General features: G+C 42.3%; 1 protein-coding gene across 2 annotated transcripts in view; it reads right to left on the bottom strand.

Annotated features, from left to right (window-relative positions):
- The window catches only part of KIAA0930 (KIAA0930 ortholog), a 60,537-nt gene extending 43,850 nt beyond the window's left edge, over nt 1–16,687 (bottom strand). For both annotated transcript variants that reach the window (XM_065742401.1, XM_065742403.1), the window contains exon 1: nt 16,347–16,687. In XM_065742401.1, coding sequence (XP_065598473.1) covers nt 16,347–16,494 — 148 coding nt within the window. In that variant the 5' untranslated portion in view covers nt 16,495–16,687. The remainder of the gene's footprint in view (nt 1–16,346) is intronic.
- Nucleotides 16,688–17,099: the final 412 nt, after the last annotated feature.

The raw sequence follows: 17,099 nt of genomic DNA, 5'->3' as shown, positions 1-17,099 counted from the left end.
GAAGTTGATCTTGCCATCCTACTCCTATATCTAATGCCTACAATTTCTTTACCTACCTTTTCCTGTCAGCTCCTGCTGTTTAAATTTGTAACAAACTGCTTCCTTTCCATGAAACTCAACAGAAGAATACCAAACCACAGCTTCCAGATTTATCATCATGCCACCATGCACTCCCCTTAATATGTTAACAGTGGTACAAGAATATAGCAGTAATTATTGCAAGTCTCCCCTACTGTAATGAAAGAATTTATGACTACTGGACTCAAAGGCTTTTGGAAGGGGAAGGAAAAAGGCAAAGAAAATCCTCAGACAAGGACAAATCCCACAGTTTGTCTAATGCAGCATTCAGTTTGGGAAAAGAAAGGTCTCAGCAGGTGTTAACAACCAAATAATACAGTACTTCAGGATAGTTTTAACTTACATGGCAAAGGCCAAAAGGAAGACAAGAAACAATGAGAGAGGTTCTGGCTCTGAAAACTTGCACAGGGCTAAGTGAAGAAAGGTGCTTATATACCAGGAACCAGACTTTTAGCAACATTTAATTTAGTACAAGCAGCAAAACAGAGAGGTGTTGGGGGTGGGAGGGTGAGAATGCACACTTAAATCACGAGAGAAGTCTTGCAGCCTAAAGCAAACAAAACTGTGGGGAAAAGAATAAGATCACAACAGCTATGGCACCTGACCAATTCAGAGGAGCTCATTTACACACTTAATATCTAAGTTAAGTGTTCAAAAATGGCCCTGTTCTATATGGAATGCACTGAATCTGGTATTTGCTCTCTTTCAGTGTTGCTTTTATAACATTACTCAAAATGCAACTTTTGCAGGAAAAAAAAAAGTGTTTGATAAAAAAACTAGTCTATTATCAAACATGTTAACAGAGAAATTGAATGAAGCACATTGCCCTTCATGTGGGTCAGAGATTTATTCAAAAAAGGCTAATATTTCAGAAAAAGTTTAGGTCAAAAACCCCCCAGAAGAGGGTTGTCCCCTCCCCTGCCACTCACTCACTGTGGTTTGAGTAAGTTTCTTCACAGCCCCACCTGACTCAACTCCATCCATCAGGACAGAGGCAATTTTTTCACCCCTTCACTGAGACAGATGAGAACATAAAATAAACCTCCAAACATTTATTCTGTAGTTAAAAAAAACATGTTTTAAGCTATTCCTTATTCCTACTAAGAAAAGAAAGTTCTAATTTTTCTAGATGGCAAATCTAAAGAAGCATAAGCAAAGATAAAAGTATCAACAGAAACATAGGAAAGATACTGGAGACCTATTTCAACTCCAGTTGTAAGCACGAATGACATCAGCTGTCTAGAACTACTTCTTTGCGTGTACTGGCAAAACATGACAAAATTTGCAGCACTGACTCTCACTCAGAGCCATGAACAATGATTAAGACTAAAAATTTGCTCCTGCACAAGAAACACATTAACAAACTTTGATGAAAGTGAAATGCAGCCCAAGTACAACAGCTAGAAGCCACGTAACTTTGTAGCATGGAAAATCAGTCCAAGAGCTCTCACTAGTAAGGCATAAGACAGAGGGGAAGGACAGCGCAAAGCTAGAGGCAAGAAAATTAAAACAGTTAATGTTGAGCTAAGACTGAATTCATAAAAGACTACTAACAGTAACTTAAACAATTCGATCCACCTGAGGAACATCTACAGTGCTGAAGAGCAATATACCAACACATTTCCCACTTGCACTGTTACTCTTCAGGCCATATACAACTGACTCAGACCACTCCTTTCAGCTATTTTCTGTTTTATTGAATTTCACCCAAGAGGAAAGCAATTTGCAGAAGCTATCTATTTTGGGTATACATTACAGATGCACCTAAAGGAGACATAAAAGGAGAATAATACACAGCAAAAAAAGAAATTTCTTCACAGACTTAACTGCCATTTCAATGTCAAATTACTACAGGGAAAACAGTAGAACAGCAGGACAACTCTCACAGAGAACTGTTACCAAAGGAAGAAAAAGAAAACACCACTAGAAAATAAAAAAAAAACATGCTTCTTTCTTATTTCATTTCAAGAAGGTAACAAAAATAACAAAAGAAAACAACTGCTAGCCACACAAAAGAATTAAGTAATACTAGTGTATAGATCCCAGACACTGCAGTTCTCTCTTTCATTTTCCTTACCATGGCTTATAGATTTATTCCGAAGAGGAATGTGGAGAGAGATCTTTCTCTTACCCTCATTTCTCAGTTTTCTATTGCCATTCTCGTATTGTCCATATTCTCCAACTGCAGAATACTACTGGATATGATGATGGCTGAGAATGCAAACATAACCTCCTCCAAAAAACAAACAAACAAAAAAAACCAACCAAGAACACTTGTAAATGATATTTTTGCTGCTCATACCTTTTTTTCTGACAGTCTTCTCTATTCTACTACTGCATACACCGCGGAAAACATTTTAGTTAATGTGAAATCAAAAGCCATAGAATTTCAAAGTATAAGCCACTCTGCAGAACTTGAAGAATTACCTTTGAAAGAGTGGAATTCAAACTGAACTGCAAGTTATTTGAGAAATATTGAAACACAGCAATCATAGAAGTTAAATTTAGAAAGAAATAATTGTCATTATTAATTATCAAATGAAGACAGCCTGTTACAGAGATCTACTAGCTCATTTTAAATATGTTATTATAGCAAATGCCAACACAATTGGTAGGATACAGTTATCTGTTAGTAGACTTTAATGCACAAAAGTAATAAATGCCTTCTCATCCAACAGTCATCATATGCATCATGTAATAGTTCTGTCTGCAATGTACAGCTAAGATTCATCTGGCCCACTCCAACTGTAAACTACAGATGCTCTGTGTTGTAGTAGGCTGGAAATCACTGGAAGTAACCTGAACCTTCCTCAGAAGCTGCATGCAAACTTCACTCACTCCAGAGTACAAATTTCCATCAACTCCAGCAGGGATTAAAGCATTGCTTCCACAGCTTGCTCTCATTTAATTTACTCATTAGGATAACATGGGAAGATTCATCTACATCATCTTTCCACATAAGGAACTAATGGAGAAAGCACTTCAATGTCTTAACTGTCACAGCTGAGGAAAGTTTATGTAGGTGCAGCTCTCCTCCTTGAGCAGAAGCAGTCTCAACTCCACTGGGCACAACTGCTTCAAAAACTTGGAAGAGGGACAAGTGGCTACACGTGTCCTACTACTGCTTCCAGTATCTGCCAACGACAGTCCCAAACATCCCAAGCCTTGAACATACCCTGTGGGCATCATCTGATGACTACTAAAGCATGCTGGCACCAATGAGTACAGAAATCTGTCTATAGCAGAACAAACATATTCTATGTCATATGTACACAGCATTCTTGTTCTCGCCGACTCAATCATGTCAGCCTGCGTGATGAGGTGCATCTAACATCCCTATCTTCATAATAAACATTACAGTCAAAGCACTAAAAAACTATTGTTGTTGATGTGATAAGACCAGGAATTTTTCAGAATTTTAGCTTTACAAAACTATGCAGAGTTTGCATGTACGCATCTTCTCTCCTATTTCCCTACTGCATGCTTCTAGCTAGCATCACACTAGTGAGGAAGAAGCAAAAAGGAGTGGAAGAGCAATTGCTACAACAGTAATGTGTAGGGAAGCAGAAAGACTTCCTACACTTACCATGCACTGCTAGCAGCTGAGTGTTAAGCAATTTCGTACTGGAAGCTGCAATTCGCACTTCCATTCCCAACCACAAGCCTATTTTTGCTTCCAAAAGCTGATGACCAACACTTCTAACTACCATGTGGTCAAGATTTAAAAACAAAACAAAAACATGCACCAGTCTGTTTGACATACATATAAGACAACCAGTTTACAGAAGGAAGAGACTGCATTTCTGACAAACAGTTCTTATTAACTAAAATAGAGAAAGGGGAAGAAAAAAATAAGAGGAATTTTAGTAACATCAACGGCATACTAACTTCAGTCAGAAAACACTCAAAATATTAACTGCTCTAAAGACAGCACCCTACAGTAAGATAGACAGCAACTGTTGCAAAGATACTATTAGATTTTATTGAAGTTTAGCCCACCATTAATATGTTAGCTGCTGAAACATGCCATTCTTTTCCATTGCTAACCAGCATCACCACTGATTTCTTCTCCAAAGATGACACTTTTCTTCAACTACAAAATTCTATGGATCTAGAAGGCTTTCACAAGTGTACAAATGTGGAGTCCAGAGAATAGGGACTACACATTTAAAAGACTTACTAACTTTCCATCTGACCCCATGACATGTCTATGCTTAGACACTTCTGTTTCTCTTGCCCTCTCTCCCTGCCTGGGTCTCTCTTTGACCCATCTCATTTCCCTCCAAACACCTGTAGCCAGTCTCTCCAGACAGTAAATGGTTAAAAAATTGTTTTCTAAAATCAAGAACAGCTGCAACATTTATCTGTTGAGAAATCTCCACCTCTTACCTCAGGACAGATGCAAAGTCTCAACAGGAGCATATGAATTGAGAAAGATAGGTCTTATCCAAAGAATTTCCCAGGACAAGGTGGAATCTCATATTCTGCTTATCCCTACCTTTGGCCAATGGTTACATTACAAATTCCCTGCTATGTTATTTCAATTACACAGTTCACTACCTTTCTAAACTGCCATTAGTAAAGGATATACACCTTAGTAGTCCTCCATCCAATTGTCACAGCACTGCAGCATAGATAATAATTTTGAAGAGACACATAAAAGTTCAAGATACAATTCCAGCAACACAGATTTGCCTCTTGCCCTTTTTTGATCTGTTAAATTTTAGAAAACATCCTCAACCTCTAGATTAAGAGAGGGTGGCACACAAGTACAAGATGAGCATTTCATTAACTGCTGCATTTGCCATAGCGTTTTGCTGAAGAAACATTTGTGATGCATTTTAAAAGTTCCTTGCCAGGGAACTAAAAAGAAGAGCTCGTCTACGATTCATATGCTCTTTTATCCCAATTCTGAACACCATGAGACAAAATCTGAATGTGGACTTTTTTTTTCATATCAGACACGCACATAAGCACGCAGAACAATTCAGGTCAAAAAGAATCTTAAAACTCAGAACTCAAGTTCTACTCCAAAAAAGCCACTGACAGCTCCAAGTTTAAGGGTTTTGTTAATAAAGCAAAATTATGCATTCTTATTCAGACGGAGAAAAAAGCCTTTACATTCCTGAATGCTGCAACGTACAACCTGCCCTGCTAGCCTTTTGTTTCCCTTGATAATCTGAACTGCTCAGTCTTTCTGCCTAATGAACCATTCAGAATCAAAGAGGACCGTCCACACGAGGTCATCCATGCCTTCCCTGGTGCACTCCACCGTTGGTACCCTATTCCACTCCTCTAGCATGCTGCTGACAGGAAGAGCTCAGGTGCTACCTTTGTCCCTAAGAAATTAGAAGAGTTGTTAATCATAGGAGAGTTTTTTCCTCTTAAAAAATGCCTTGTTATTACCCAATAACATGAGGAGAAACACAAGCACAAGGAGTGTCACCAACTTGCCCAAAATTACAAGTCTTACTTAGAACACAGACACTGAATATAGATCTTCAAATGTCTGCATTAATTGTTGGTATATTCTTTCTCTGGGCATACCTTCTGAGTTAGATTTCAACTAGGCTCTAGTTTAGAGAATGACTCACACCTCCACCTCCTTATTTAGTGTCGGAAACATTTTCTATTATCTTTGTTTTTACCAGATGTTGCTTTAGGACTCAAAACCTCAAGCAAGTATCAAATAGATGAGTCTTCTATTCCCTGGCAATGCTGGAAAAAACATTTCCAATATTAAAATATCGCTGGTTAAAGATGCTGCTCCTGTCCTTCCTACCACATAGGGCAGGCTGCCCTTCAGAGGGGAGCATAGTACACAGAAATGTGCATGAATCTGCTAAGGGTGAGATGTCAACATTTCCAGTATCACCTACAAACCCAACTTACAAGGCCCTTGAGCAAAAGATCAGCAAGCCTCTACAAGGAAGGTCTAGCAAGTCCAAATGTTTCAATCTCTTCATATTGGAGATACCTAGAAACCTTATTATGCAAAACAACAAGATTTTAAAGTTTTCTTTGGACCTCAAACTCTGCCTGTCATAGAACTATTTATTCCACCAGCTTCTTGGAACAGCCACAACCAAATATGGAACAAGTACTAAAGGCATCGTCCTTCCACACTGACCCTATGGTTGTCATAGAGTCAATGTTGTGAATTAAATACATATATAATCAATATTACAGCTCTTGAACAGAAGTGAAAACATTACAATTGTTATTCTAATCCTAGAACATTTGAAAAACTTGTCATGCACATCATGCACATCTTCACATCTATTACAATTTTAACTTAAAGGTGAAAAACCACCTATGAAAAAGAATCTAGGATAAATATTTCACAAATCAGGCCAAAAATAACAAAACAATGTAATCTGTGCCTTTAGCATCAAAAGATCAAAGTGGATGAAATTAGTGCCCTCTATTCACATAAAACATGGCCTATTAACAATTCACATGATGCTTTGACTACAGAGAATTTAGTCACCCTTGTTATGAAAAACACAGGTCACCCATTCACATCATTATATAGGCAGAACTAAACTTCTCATTAAAAGTGAGCAAAAAAATAAATTAAGCATTCCTACAAAATGTATAAAGCTGGATTATGATTATTTAAGAAGCGTGCTGGGTTTACAGAGCTTTATCTACAGGACATACCACGATAAGCTTGCTCCTCTGTTTTGGAAAATATGTATTCAGGCAATAGTCATGCAGGAGCGATGCTTAGCAAGTATTAAACTCATCTCCTTAAGACTGATTACTTAAATCACACTGACCTCTTCACACCCTATGGAGCAGTGAGATTTGTGGTAACTTAAAACTCCCAAGGTCCTTTAAGGTGATAAATAATCTTCATTGAAAATTTAACATTGCCAGACACTCAACAATTCTTGTATTTAGTCTCTGATCAGGGAGACAAGGAGGGGAACGTTTCTGGCGCAACCTTTCATGTACCTTAGCAGAATATACCATAAATCTATTTTCCCTTTTCCCTCACCATGAGGATATTTCAGCATCTTCAGGCAACCAGAACCCTTCACATGCAGAGTCAGCTCTAGCTCCACCATTGTTTTAATCCATCGCCCACATTCCAGGTTACCACACAGGGCTCTGTAAGACAGACCCAAAAAGCCCCAACACACTTTTTCCTTCCAGTTTTTTGTTAGTTAGACATACAGAGATGAGAGCCAGAACTATCTGCGACTTCTAAGTAGAGATGATTAGAAATATCTCCTCTTCCACATCCATGTGATCAAGAGAAGTACCACCCAGCATCCAAAGGCTGAGACAACGCCGTAGGCAAAATTGTTTGTGGAAGCATTAACTTCATGCACGCCTCCTGAAATTAAGAATCTAGGCATGGAGGAAGCCTCCAGCAGTCATTGATATATGGCCTCTCTCCTCTGAATGGTAGCTTCAAAAAGCTAGGTCTTGATTGAGCTGTAAAGATTTTCATCGCCCGCTCATCAACATCAACGCCAGGGCAGTCTCAGTCAGTCTGACTGAGCACATTATAGATAAAGGGGAAAGACCCAAGTCCAGTGATGCAATCTTCCATGAAGGGCACAACAGTGCAACAGATGAGGTGGCTTCAAACCTATCTGCCACGGTTCAACCTGATCTGGCCTAGTTCCATGATAGGGGATGATGGGATCCACAGTCCCACATCTTCGGAAAAGGAGAAGAGAAAAAGGTTCTACAAGGAGAATCCCTGTCATGTTTTGATATTGTTCCTAACATGAGGGACAATTCTGTAGTGGAACAAAATAACCAACTCCAAAATGAATTCCTTTTAATGGCAGAACATGCTATCTGCCCGCAAAGCAAGACATTCACTTCAAAGATCTGACTTCAGAAACCTTAATGAAATGTTTAAGGAAAACCTAACAAAGCAGTTCTACTGCTTTCATTCCACCTTCACTACATGTTTGAAGAAGATAAAACTACTGTTACTTTCAGGGTTCAACTTCTGTTTAATTCCAGCACACAGAGAGAATGACAAGAGCTTCAGTTTTAAAACTGTTTCTGTAACAGGATCACAGAAAACCCTCGAATTACTTACATGTAGTATTCACACCTTTAATGATAAAGATTTAGGGGGAAAAAAAAAATTACTAAGAACAGCTGCTGCATTTTACCAAGCTCTTCCAGCTGAACTGTAGTTGAAGCATGCTCACAATACCAGGACTCCTATAAAGAGGCAGTATGATGATTTCTCTGGACTTTATGAATCCTGAATGCATGAAGGAAAGTAATTAATTCATTTTGTGGAAGCCTGCAAAGAAAGTGCAGCCCTGCTTCTTCACACTGTTTAGCCTCCCATTTACAAGGATAACTAGGTGCAACATGCATTAACTAGTTAAATGCAGGGGGCTGCTCTTCCAGAGATGCAGATTAAGGCAACAAAGTCTATTTCAACTGTTGGAAAGTTCGCATCCTTCGAGTTTTAAACGGAAGATGAGTGTGGAAAACCACATACCTCACCCACCAGGACATTCAATTTTCATTTCTTTGGAAAGAATCCAAGCAGATACACTGTTAAATCCTTTGATCCATCCTGAACTGTAATGATAGAACGTATTTTAATCCAAGACCTCCAATCCATCTTAGAAGAACAAAACAGAATGCAGACTTCAAAACGGATTTGTAACTAATAATCCCTTTAAGGATTAATATGTATACTATATGTATATATATATATATTATTTTTTTTTAAAGCAGCTACCAACGAACAGTAGCACGCCATGTTTAAAAACCTAAAATACTTATTTCACTGGGGCAACAGTGATCTAGAGGGTAGTTCCACTATTGCTGTTGTTTCATTTTGTTGTTGGTTGTTTTTTTATAAATCTGCCTCCATATTTCAGCATCTCCAGTCTGTCTCTTATAATTCAAAGATGTATACTCTTCTGCAGGTCATAGAAATCCTATAAACCATCTCCATTAAACAGAAAGAATAAACAAATAACCCAACTGCTCAAAAATACATAAAAGCTATAATAAAGAGATCACATTATTGATATGGGATGATGTCTGTCAAGCTCCTGCCAGAAGCTAACTTCCATAGCCAAATTACAAATCCCCTAAAAACTCTGGTGCGTAATGGAAAGTCTCAAACGCTGTTAGATACAACAGTGCTAGAAGAGTTGTAATAAACAACCAAAAAAACATTTCTAATGACAGTTAAAAATAAAGAAATTATCTGTAATAAAGGTATTTATCTTGGAAGACCACAGCCCTGGGGTTGTACCCTAAACTGCCATTTTCCACAGCACAGAAGCTGGAAACAACAAAGAGAAGTAACTAGCACTCAGAGAGCCCAGGAGCTATTTTACACAACAGTCCTGAGGGGGCATATTAAAAAGAGATGAGGAAACACATGTTACAGACTTGATCCTAAGCTGTTACTCCTGAACATTTCTGGGCTTGAACATGTGGCAGGTCTGGTTTACAAGGCACAAGATCTTTGAGCTTGTTTGGAAGCAAATATTTTCCCTCCAGCCTTCAAAATTAAACATTTGTGCCTGGCCATAATCACACACGAGCCTAGCCCAATATCACGTCTCCCACTTCCAATGCAAAAGTCTCAATTGTCCCTCCTTAGATCCTACCACCATTGCACAGAAGCACACCACAGCAAAAATCACAGCCTATCGCTCTGCGATAGCAACAGAATACAACCTCAACAAAAAGCAAGCCACATGGCACAGCCCTGCCAGAAAGGACCTTTCCCTGCAGTCACATTCTACTGCTTCTCCACTATGCTTTGCTGGGACAAAAGCAGTATCTCTGGCAGGAGCTTTTGAGCAAATGCCTCACTTCATCAGTCCTGTGTGCAGGGCTACTGGACAAACCCTTTCCCACTCCAGGACCAAAGCCATGAGGTCTCAGAGCCAGCTCCAGCAAAGGTTCCAGCACCACGCTGTACAAGCACTCAACTGCACACTGGATGTATACAGGCATGCTTGATTTCAAAGGTTTCATCCAGCTTTCCATACAAGAAAGAAAAAGAAAAAAAAAATAAAGGAAAGTAGCTTTTAAAATTATCACAAAAAATCATAGACCACCACAGGTTGGAAGGGATCCACGGAGTCCAACTCCTGGCTCCAGACAGGGCCACTGAAAAATCAACTATGTGTGTAAGAGTGTTGTTCAAACACTTCTTGAACTCCAGCAGCTTGGGGCCATGACCACAGCCCTGGGGAGCCCCTTCCAGTGCCCAATTACTCTCTTGGCTACGCTATCTTTCTCTTCAAGAAAAAAAAAAATCTTCAGAATTCGTTTGCAGTTGGCTAGTTGGCTTGCTTTTTCCAATGTAAATCTGAAATTCAATACCTAGGGTAAGCTGGTTAAATCAAGCCACCTACCTTAGCTCAAACTCAAATAACCTATTTAAATCTTGGTTTGTGTTTTACTTTCTAGAACCTTTCCTAGAAGGAAATACACACTCTCTCTAGCTAGAACACTGTCTTATTTTTACTCATTAGGAAGCTGCTCTATGCACATTTTTTTAATTGTACTATTTATAAATTACTTACATAAGCATCCTTTTTCAGAATTTGAATATTCATCCTTTCTTGAACATTTCACATGTATTAGCTGCAAAATGTTTTATAAATAGGAGAAAGCAATTTGTACAAATATTGAGGTACTATAAAAGATGACAAACTCAAAAAATCTAAATGCATTAAAAGAAAACTAATTTAGAAACAAAGGTATATTAAACTCATTACAGGGGATTGTTATCCATTGGAATGGATTGGTATAAGCTCTTCAGAATGCATAGGCATGGAAGAAAGGGTGGTGGCACAGCTTAGAGAGCTTTTTGATGCTGTTGAGCTCAGGTGTGGAAATAAGGTTGACTCTCTGGGTAAGGATCAGGGGGAGGGCCAATGAGGCAGACATCCTGGTGGGGAGTCTGCTACATACCACCTAACCAGGATGAAAAGACAGATGAGGCTTTCTACGAACAGCTGGCAGAAGTTGTATGATCACCAGCCCTTGTTCCCATGGGGGACTTCAGCTTCCCTGATATATGCTAGAAACACAATACAGCACAGAAGCAGCAGTCTGGGAGATTTCAGAGTGTATGGAAGATCACTTTCTGACACAGCTGGTAAGAAAGCCTATCAGGGGAGATGCCCTGCTAGACCTGCTGCTCACAGAAAAGGACACGTGGGAGATGTGGAGGTCAGGAGCTGTCTTGGACAGAGTGAAATGGTAGTTCTCAGTTCTTGGTGAAGTCTGGAGGGAGGTCAGCAAAACTGCTATCTTACACTTCCAGAGTGTAGACTTTGGGCTGTTCTGGTCACCAGTAGGTAGGAAGAGTCCCTTGGTATTCAGCCCTGAAGGGTAAAGGGGGCCAGAAAGGCTGGTCGCTCCTAAAGAAGGAAGTCAAATTTGCAGGAGCAGGCTACCCCCTTGTGCTGCAGGATGAGTTGCAGGGGAAGAAGACCAGCATGGATGGACAGCAAGCTCTTTGTGAGGCTCTAAGAGAAAAAGAGAATCTACCTTCTGTGGATAAAGGGATGAGCAACACAGGGAGAGTACAAAGAAGTTGTTATGACGTGGAAAGAAAATTAGAAAGGCAAAAGCCCAGACTGAACTTGGCCACTGGGGTGAAAGAGAACAAAAAACTTTTTTACAAATACATTTACAGTAAGAGGATGGCTAAGGAGAATCTCCATCCTTTACTGGATGTGGTAGGGAATGTAATTACTGAGGATAACGAAAAGGCTGAGGTCCTCAATGCCTCCTCTGCATCTGTCTTTAAAAGTCCAACCAGTTATCCTCAGGGTTCTCCACTCTCTGACCTGGAAGTCTCAGCTGGGGAGCAAAACAAACCTCCCACAATTCAGGTGGAAACAGAGACCTACTAGTCCACCTGCACTGCCACACATTCACGGGGCCAGACAGAATCGAACCGAGGGTGCAGGCAGAAGTGATAGCCAAGCCACTTGCCTATCAGCATTCCTAGTCAACTGGAGAGGTCCCAGGGAATTGGAGGCTCACCAACATGACTCCCATCTACAAGAACGGTTGTAAAGTGGATCTGGGGAACTACAGACCCATCAACCTGACCTCAGTGCCAGGGAAGGTTATGGAGCAGACCATCTCAAGGGAGATCACGTGGCATGTGCAAGACAACCAGAAGATCAGGCCAAGCCAGCATGGGATCATGAAAAGCAAGTCCTGCTTGACCAACATGTTATAGAGTGACATGCCTGCTGGATGAGGGAAAGACTGATGACAGTCTACCTAAACTTCAACAAAGCCTTCCATGCTGTCTCCAACAGTATTCTCCTGGAGAAGCTGACAGCTTCAGGTTGTGGTGAGGTACAGGTTGTCCTCTTCTCCCACGTAACTTGCAATAGGACTAGAAAGAACAGCTTCAGACCCCTGTGGAGGAGATTCAGGTTGGATATCAGAAAATAGTTCTCCAAGAGACTAATCAGGCACTGGAACAGGCTACCCAGGGAGGTAGTACAGTCACCAACTCCTGGAGGAGCTCAAGAAACATTTAGATGTTATACTGAGGGATGTGGCTTAGTGGACAACATTGGTGACTGGTAGACAGTTGGACCGGATGATCTTTGAGGTCTTTTCTAACCTTGGCGATTCTGTGATTTTTATCTCTAAGGCAGTGAATTTGGCTGCTTGTATATGCCCCTCAAGCTCTCAGAAGAACAGAAGTGATTTACTGACCTTGATACTCAAAGTTCAAGAGAAAGCAAAGCTTTCCAGATTTTCTCGTCCCTCACCTTTGACTAGACTAATCACTGAGCCAACTCCAGGAACAAACAGGAACGAAGAATATATTTTCTTTCTACATCCAAATTACTCCTGTCAAACTAGCTCAGCAAACCCTCAGCAGATCCTTCCACCTACTCAGTGGTTACATTTTCTTCAGAGTTTCAGAAGCAAATGTATCCTTTTTGAATATTATAATTTAATTAACATTACCACCACTCTATGCAGAAGGTCTGATTTTAATACTTTCAAGTCCTAATTATTTTTAGTTCTCCTCAATTTTTATTTTAACCTAGTTTGCTTTCCAAACATCTGTTTTGCTCTCCTTAACCCTTTTTGCCCACATTTTCCCACTCAGGTCTTCACGTTCCCATCCTATTTTCACAACGTCCATAAACACTTAGTATATGCCACCTTGCTTTCCCTTCTCTCAGGAAGGTTTGAGACCTACTTATTTCCAAGTTTTTTTATTCATCATGATCATTCGGCACATGAATCATCCTCTGGCTTTTACTCACATGACAAGCTCTGAAGATCACTGCTGCACAAACAAGTTCACATACTCCTCAGGCTGTGAAGAAAAAGGTTCCTTTTTCTGCTGACCCCCTACCAAGCATGCATCCCCCTGCCCTCCTCCTACTGAGGGTCAGATGAGCAAGAGAGCATCTCCTCTCCCAACAGGAAGCCACAGGGAACATTTAATTAGCGATAAAACTATCATGCCTTCTGCAGGGTCTGGCCCCTCAGCCAGCACCTGTAACCACTACAGCTGCTGTCACCAGTGCCTACTAACAGCAATTTTTGACAGCTGTTTCAGTCCTGAGCCAGCTGCCTCAAGACTTTTGCCTGGCTGCATCTCTGTTCTCAATCAGCTATGGTTCAAGATGGTATTCAGACCTATTTTTTTTTTCATTTCTTACTAATTATAAAGTCCAGAAGCAAGTCACACCTCCATCCAAGAGCATTAGGCTGCACTGAAGACAGAGCAACTCAACTTTGAAGGGATGAAAGACAGAGAAGTTAAGCAATGTACAACACTACACAGTAGTTTCAGGTTTAACCTAAACTCTACCAGGTCCGGGCTTTGGCCAATTTAACTTCAGAGTTTTACACTCAACACTGTTGAGGACAGCAAGCACAGCACAGGAAGGGATTTCCAACAGAAAAGAAGCAGCTGAGAAGTTCCCAGCTCACATTATTTATGTTTTAACAACTAGGTCCTAAAATGAAGAGTACAGTATGCCCAACCACACAATTAACATTATACAGAACCTGTCAGAATATAAAACTTTCTTATAAAGGTCATAAAGCAATTCTATAATTCCCTTAAGAATTCCTAAGGCATTGAAATGCAGTACCAAACCGCACTCCAGTCAGCTGTGAGTGCAATGCTTTGTACAGCTGGATGACACTGACATGCAGCTGAGACGTCTCATAGTGGCATCACCATTGCTATTAAGCAGCCTGGTACAGAGTCACGCATGAGTCATTATTCTGAAGTGTGATGTCAGCGGGTTTGATGTATTTTCTACGTTACACACAGAGGAAAATAAGGAAAATCCCTATGAGGGGATTCACAGTTTTGAACAACACTTGTCTAAGTGCTGATGTGATATTCTTGAAAAAAAGCACTTCCTCACACCAAAACCCAGCACCAGCAAAAGCAGCACTTTCCTCCTTAAACTAGGGAGCATAGGATAACTTAAAGAAAACATACAATGGGAAAGAAGCTCCACAAATTTGACCCATAGAGTTCCATTTACCATAAAGGGGTTAACAGCAGTCGGAAAAGAAACTACAGTTTAACAGGATCAAAGCCTTTGACAGCTGATTTCAAGAGCACTCAGACAAACTCACAACAGATTGAGTCTACTATGACTCCTGTCACCGCTGGAAAGGATTTGTCTGTTATGAGAAGACAAACCACCATCTTAAAATCAGCTGCAGATATGCTTGTCCTGCAGCCAGGCATGGGACTCGCCCAAGGTCAGCATTAACAGCTCCAAGGCTGGTTGTTTCAAATGTGACAATTTAAATGTTCATATCCCAACCTGATCCTAAGAGCAGCCCCACTTGGTATGTCGGCATCCCTCTGCCTGCAGGACATGCTGGTAGGCAAGGCAAAGCAGCTACAGGCTGGCAAACAGCAGCATCTGCAGCTGGAGTTCAGATGGATGCTAAAAACTGAACACACAAAGCACTCCTATGCTGACATATGACCTAGTTTCAAACAGGCACATCCACACACAGGAGACCCTCCACAGCCAAAATTAACCTCAGTGCAAGGAGCTCAGCCATTTCCCTAGAGCTTTCCTTAACATCTCTGCCTGGGTGAGAGGGGGTTGAGGGTGTAATACTGTCCAAAGGCTCGCACAGCCATCCAAAAGCCATGCTGTAGCACGAGCTGTAGCAGATACACGTTTAAATACAAGCAGCTAGGAAGCATTCTTATATTCTAGACAGCCAACTTCAGTAGAAGAAAGTAGCGTTAGTATTTCGATTCCTGTAAGCTTTTATTTTCACTCAAACTTGATATGGCCAAACACAAGGTGGCAATAAGTTTTCCAGAAATCCAATCTCACAGGCGTCTGGGCTTATTTTGTTGTTGTTTGTTCTATTTTCACCCTTTTGTTTACATTTTCTTTGCCATAAGGCTTTACTTGGCTGTAAAACATTTTTTTGTTTTTGCTTCACTGTAAAACTTCTATATTCCAGTATAGCCTGGGGACACGACACCATCAGAAAAAGCATAAAAAAAAATGAGAAAGACTCATTGCTTTGTGTCTGAAGAAGGTTTCATCATACGCAAGGCAGAAATAAGAGTGCCCACCCCTCCCTGTGGAGACCCCAGCAAGCACTGGGGGACAACCCGGTACACAGGGGACAGGAGGAGAACCAATAGTGTTTTCAACACCAACTTGTACTGCAGAAACCAGTAAAATCCAAGTAAACCTCACAGTCTTTAAGTAAGATGTGGAGACGGAGATGTTTGGGAAGCTGTTGATGAGGAGTGGAAGGATAAGCCACTAATAAAGGCCACGCAGAAGAAAAAACAACAATTTCGCTTAAGTGTTCCCAATTTAAAGCCCTGACCCTGCAGGGACTGCTGAGCACGCATCCCACCCAGCACAGAGCACACAGCAGTTGTGAACAAGGCAGAACCCAGCCCTCACCATCTCTTCATCGCACACAACAAGTGCTTTCTATTCATAATCCCTCCTGGAAGAGTTCCCCTGCCCAAAGGCTCTTAGCTGAGGCAGCTGCGGCATCAAGTCAACCGGAGCACAACTCGGTTCCCGTTCTGCAACGGGGGCTCAGCCCAGACCCGAGCAGACGTCACACGTTTCGGTGCGAGCCCACCGGAGGAGCGGGAGGGACCGCCTGGCGGGGAAAAACCCAGCGAGACACCTCCGTGCTCCCAACAACCGCGGCCGCCGGCCCAAGGGCACGCCAAACAACGGAGGAGCAGGAGCCCAGGCGCGGCCCCGCAGCCCTCCCGCCCGCCCGCTCACCGAGGCCGCTGATCTCGTGGCGGAGGCCGGTGCGGCTGCGCTCCTCCGCTATCGCCCGCAGCATCAGCTGCAGGGAGCGGTCCAGCTCGCCGTTGGCCTCCTCGTCCCGCGGTGCGGCGCGGCCGCCGCCGCTCCCGGCAGAGGCCATGCTGCCGCTGCCGGCGATGATCTCATGTCAGGCCGCCCCCGCCGCCCGCACGGCTCTCCCGGTGGCGGCGGCGGGCGGAGCCGGAGGCCGCTCCGTGGCAGCGACAGGGAAGCCGAGCCGAGCCGAGCCGAGCCACTCGCACAGCCCGACGCTCCGCGGCTGCCTACAGCGAGTTCCCCGGGCTCTGCCCTACTCGGTCCAACCCCAGGGCACCGCCCTGCCTGCTGCTACGGCCCGGCCCCGCCGCTTCCTGCTTCGGCCGCCGCGGGCACCGCCCCGACACGCACCAACCAATGGTGCGGCGGAGGGAGGAGATTAGGGCAGCTCCCCGCCCCCTGTGCTGCTAACTAGGGTCCGGTAGTCGGTTGTCTCACTGCTATCTGAGTACCTGAGGGAATGGCCTCGAGACTGCCCTGCTCCTTCAGTCAGGTACTGCAGCTTGCTAAGGGTCCTGTCCTGCAGAACTGGGATCCCCTGTGGCTTCCAGTGACCGTCTCACCCTAGACCTCATAGTGGATCACTGGGGTTTCTTGCATTGAGCTGTGCATTGATCAGTGAGACAGACAGCTAAAAGCATCACTGTGTTAGAGTAGAAATCTCAAGTA

This window comes from Cyrtonyx montezumae, unplaced genomic scaffold (assembly GCF_038088225.1).
Source record: "Cyrtonyx montezumae isolate F1298 unplaced genomic scaffold, pur_monq_1.0 scaffold_3, whole genome shotgun sequence".
NCBI lineage: Eukaryota > Metazoa > Chordata > Aves > Galliformes > Odontophoridae > Cyrtonyx > Cyrtonyx montezumae.
This window is presented reverse-complemented; position numbering and strand designations above follow the sequence as displayed.